At 41.6% G+C, this 5,125-nt stretch overlaps 1 protein-coding gene across 1 annotated transcript; it reads left to right on the top strand.

Moving 5' to 3' along the window:
* The first annotated feature begins 2,510 nt into the window (after positions 1-2,510).
* On the top strand, positions 2,511-4,574 carry hcar1-3 (hydroxycarboxylic acid receptor 1-3). Its single transcript, XM_037697190.1, has 2 exons — positions 2,511-2,515; positions 3,578-4,574. Exons 1-2 carry the CDS (start codon positions 2,511-2,513, stop codon positions 4,572-4,574), a joined length of 1,002 nt encoding a protein of 333 aa, XP_037553118.1.
* The last annotated feature ends 551 nt before the right edge of the window (positions 4,575-5,125 follow it).

Below are 5,125 nucleotides of genomic sequence, written 5' to 3'. Positions count from 1 at the left end.
GCAGTGACGTTGACCTTTATGACGTTGACCGTTATGACGTTGACCACAGTGACATTGACCACAGTGACTTTGACCGTAATGACGCTGACCGCAGTGACCGCAGTGACCGCAGTGACGTTGACCGCAGTGACATTGACCGCAGTGACGTTGACTGCAGTGACATTGACTGCAGTGACTTTGACTGTGATGACGCTGACCGCAGTGACATTGACTAAAGTGACATTGACCGCAGTGACGTTGACCACAGTGACATTGACCACAGTGACGTTGACCGCAGTGACGTTGACTACAGTGACATTGACCGCAGTGACGTTGACCCCAGTGAAGTTGAGTACAATGACATTGACCGCAGTGACGTTGACCGCAGTGACGTTGACTAAAGTGACACTGATCGCAGTGACGTTGACCGCAGTGACGTTGACCGCAGTGACGTTGACTGCAGTGTTATTGACCGCAGTGACTTTGACCGTGATGACGCTGACTGCAGTGACGTTGACTAAAGTGACATTGACCACAGTGACGTTGACCGCAGTGACGTTGACCGCAGTGACGTTGACCGCAGTGACATTGACCATAGTGATTTTGACTGCTGCAACAATGACCGCTGAGAAATTTATGTAGTGTGTTAATAACTTGAGCCCAGCAAAGATAAAAAAGGGACTTCCATCAGAATTGGAGGTAGCGTTTTTGATCCATCATACTGAGATTTCCCAAGACGTTGAGTGGAAGTTAAATGTGGGATATTTTAGTTTGTTTTATATCTTGTTTTTTGTACTCATGACATTTAAAGTTGTTTTGGGTTCCTAGTTTTGCTTTCCTTAATTCCCTTGTTTGTTCGCCTCCTCTTTCTGATTAATTAACATTGTGTTCATGTTCAGGTTTTATCTCATATTTTCTTACTGTTACTCTGCTTTCTATTTATTACTCTTATTAAAGATCCTCACCTTCTACAAATCATTGCTTTATGACAGAAGGATAATCTGATAAATAACTTAGGCTGAACAAAACTGAACTGTTGATGTCCTTAATATTCATTCAACCTTCATTTCTACAGATCAATCCCATTGAGGCTCGGGGACTCATTTACAAGAGAGACCTGGTTTCTTTAACAAAGAGTGATGACAACAATGGACAACAATAGACAATCATAAATGAGGCATACAATTTTATTTTATTTTTTTACAAATTAAAGTAAAATGGCAACCAAAGGGATAGTCAAAAGGAAAAAGTAGCAAAAAAACCCAGTTAGATTATAATGCGTTGTAGAAAACTAAAAACAGGAACATGACCGCGTTGGTTCTTGCAGGAACTTATCAGATGTTTGAAGTCACTTAGAGAGGTCAAGGTCAAGAGATTCAGATGTTTTTAAAAGATATTCCAGGAAACAGGAGCGGAGTAGGAGAAGGCCCTTTTGTCTAGTTCAGTCCTCACTGAGGGAACACTGCAGGTAATAATGTCCTGAGAGTCCATTATTACACGTAGTGTCCCCTCAGTGCGGACTGAACTAGGCAAAAGGGCCTTTTCCTGTAATATAATATCAAATAATAATCCATCCATCCATCCATTATCTTTACCCGTTTATTCCATTTTGGGTCACGGGGGTCGCTGGTGCCCATGTCCAGCAATCACTGTGGGAGGGGCGGGGGACACCCTGGACAGGTCTCCAGTCCATCACAGGGACACATAGAAACAAACGAGACAAACAACCATTCACTCTCTCACTCACACCTAGGGACAATTTTAGAGTTACCAATCAGCCTAACATGCATGTTTTTGGTCTGTGGGAGGAAACTGGAGTACCCGGAGAAAACCCACGCATGCACAGAGAGAACATGCAAACTCCACCCAGAAGGCACCTGGACCGGGGTTTGAACCAGGGACCTGTTCGCTGAGAGGCAGCAGCTCTATCAGTTGCGCCACCGTGCTACTCAAATAATAATATTAATTATAATTTATAATATAAAATTCAAGCCAATGTCCATGTGTGTGAATGAGAGGGAGGAGGTGGAACAATGAGGCTACAAGGAGCAGAGGTCACAAAGGTGCAGGACTTCAAGGACTTGGGTTCCACTGTCCAGGGACATGGGGAGTGTGGTAAAGAGGAGAAGAAGAGAGTCCAGGCAGGATGGAGTGATGGAGAAAAGTTTCAGGAGTGATTTGTGACAAAAAGGTGTCAGTAAAAGTCAAAGGAAAAGTTTACAAGACAGTGGTGAGACCAGCTATGTTGTATGGTCTGGAGACAGAGACATGGACAAAAAGACAGAAGACAGAACTGGAAGTGTCAGAAATGAAGATGTTGAGGTTCTCCTTAGGAGAGACAAGGATGGAGAAGATCAGGAATGAGATCATCAGAGGTACAGCACAGGTTGAACAACTGGGAGATAAAGTTAGAGAGGACACACTGAGATGGTTTGGACATGTCCAGAGGAGGGACAGTGGTTTGGACATGTTCAGAGGAGGGATAGTGGTTTGGACATGTCCAGAGGAGGGACAGTGGGCATATTGGTAGAATGATGTTAGAAATGCAGCTGCAGGAAAAAGACAAAGAGGAGATATATGGGTGCAGTTAGAGAGGACATGGAGGTGGTTGGAGTGAGGACAGAGGATGCAGAGGACAGAGTGAGGACAGGGGACACAGAGGACAAAGTGAGATGGAGGAGGACTCACTGTGGCTTAAAAGGGAACAGTTGAAAGACAAACAATGTTTTCCTGTTTTGGTTCTGGTCAGACCCATCACTGTTGTATCTTCATCCAATCACTGAACAATGTCTGTTTGTGTTTGTCTATCGTCCACCATGTCAAAAGTCAAAGTTTCTTTATTTGTCATACGCACCACATGTGGTACATGTGGTGGAACGAAATTGTGTACTCAGGGTCCCAGAAAAGTAGAAAATGTAAAAGAAAAACAGTACTAAGAGCTAAGATATGAACTAAGAAAAATGTTCAACTAAAAAAAGTCTAGTGTCATAGTCTGTGTTTTCTGTTATTTAGAGTTTATTTTTGTTTCCTCTGTGTCATGTGATTTAGACATTTTTGTGTTTGAGTTATATTTCTTGTGTTTTACTTGTGTCTCCAGCTTCCCCAGTGTTTTTTCCTTTGATTGTCTGTTCCTGCTCTGCCCATGCTCACCTGTTCCTGCTTGTCCTCCTCAGGTGTTTTCATCAGTCTTATCGCTTTAAAACGCCGTCACTCTGTCTTGTCCATCACTGGTGAATTATGCTGTAAAGCTGTTCATGTTGGTTTTCTTTTCATGACCCTGATGAGTTATATTTCAGAGTTTTTCTAGTTTTCTTTTGAGATTCATCCCATTTTTAGCATTTTTGTAAATAAATTAGTTTATTTTATCCTGAGTTCTTTTCTGCATTTGGATTCTAACCTCCGCTAAACATGATATCTAATCCTTTTGTGCAGTTTGTTTTAATGTAATTTCCTTTTGTAATAATAATCAGTTTATTTATCCAATATATGTTTTTACAGATAAGTGGGGTACCACGTGCCACACCAAAAACTGTATTTCTCAGAATCTTCTGCTTTTCTAAAATTGTTTTTTCCCCTTTTCTTTTCTTTTTTCTAAAAGTTTCAACAATACAAAGAAGATCCAACTCCATTCAGTTGAAATGGATTTAAATAGAAGCGGAACTTGCCAGACTCCTGACGACAGTGCAGGAAATGTTTTCCTACAAGTTTTTTTGATGACTGAGACCATTGTGGGTCTTCCAGGAAGCATACTGGCCTTGTGGATTTTTTGCTGTCGCATGAAGATCTGGAAAGCCCACATCATTTTCCTTTTTAACCTGGTTCTGGCTGACTTCCTGCTACTCATCAGCGTGCCCTTCCGCATTGACACCCACTGGCGGGGGGATGACTGGAAATTTGGACCAACCTGGTGCCAGATTAACCTCTACATGTTGTCTGTCAATCGATCTGCCAGCATTGCATTCATGACTGTTGTGGCACTGGACCGTTATTTCAAGGTGGTTCATCCACATCACTACGTCAGTCGACTGACTCCAACACAGGCAGGTGTGCTCGCAAGTCTGATATGGATTTGTGTGATTACCCTTCGCATCCCATTGTTGACCACTGATCTCCTTCAGAAGAGAGCCAATATCAGTCTGTGTCGTAGCTTTAATTCATATGATGTCATCCCTCTGCCTTTACTGGTGCACTATGCTGCTTTTGTTATGGAGTTCTTCCTGCCATGGTTCTTGTTGCTCTTCTGCTCAGCCAGGATTGTCTACCACCTCCACAAACTGCAAATTAACAGGGAGAAGGTCCGACGGGCCATTCGAGTTGTGACGGTCATCAGCATGGTGTTCACCTTCTGCTTTATGCCAAGTGTCTTCACTGGTCTTGTTGGGTTGTACATAAAGACATACCATCCTAAAGAGTGTGCATCTTACAACACATGGATTTATCTCTTCATGATATGTATGGGTTTCACCTACCTCAATAGTGCTTTAGACCCAGTCATTTATTTTTTCTCCAGCTCTTCATTTCAGGAAATCCTGAAGAACTCCTTTAACTGCAGGAAAAATTCCAGAGGAGCAAGAAGACAAAAGGCCAACTGCTGAAAGGCAAACAGTTAAATGTAAATTTCAATTGTAGACTGATGGTTCCAAAAGATAAGACACTCCTAATAATTAATATGATTTTCCTTTCGATTAATCAAGGAGACACAGCTAAAACACAAGATATCCTGATGGTGAAGATGCATAAAATCTATTTTACATTTTTTTCTTAGTGAAAAAAAAAAATCAATATCAAGACTAGGGTTGCAAAGGGACAGAAATTTCCATTGAATTTTCTAAAACTCTCCAGAAAGCTTCCATGGCAAGTTTAGAAAATAACTGGAATATTTCAACCTTTGTCTAGACTTTAGAAATACATTATTTTACAATTTAAAAAGGTAAAAGAATATATATTTTACTAACAAATGACAACCTAGTCCCTGACCAATTAATAACTAAACAAAAAGGTTTCAAGGAAGTTTTCTTCAATGTGGTTCTTTAAGGCATCTATAAACTGGATAACAACCTTACACTCTCCACAACGAAGATGACCTGTCACAACCTGCCTCAAATCAGACCCCCGTACCCTGCCACCATGTTCCCCCAAGCTCCAC

The sequence above is a fragment of the Nematolebias whitei genome, unplaced genomic scaffold (assembly GCF_014905685.2).
Source record: "Nematolebias whitei isolate Nwh7 unplaced genomic scaffold, NemWhi1 Nwh_scaf_3314, whole genome shotgun sequence".
Lineage (NCBI taxonomy): Eukaryota > Metazoa > Chordata > Actinopteri > Cyprinodontiformes > Rivulidae > Nematolebias > Nematolebias whitei.
The sequence above is the reverse complement of the archived record's forward strand: the minus strand, read 5'-3'. Positions and strand labels throughout refer to the sequence as shown.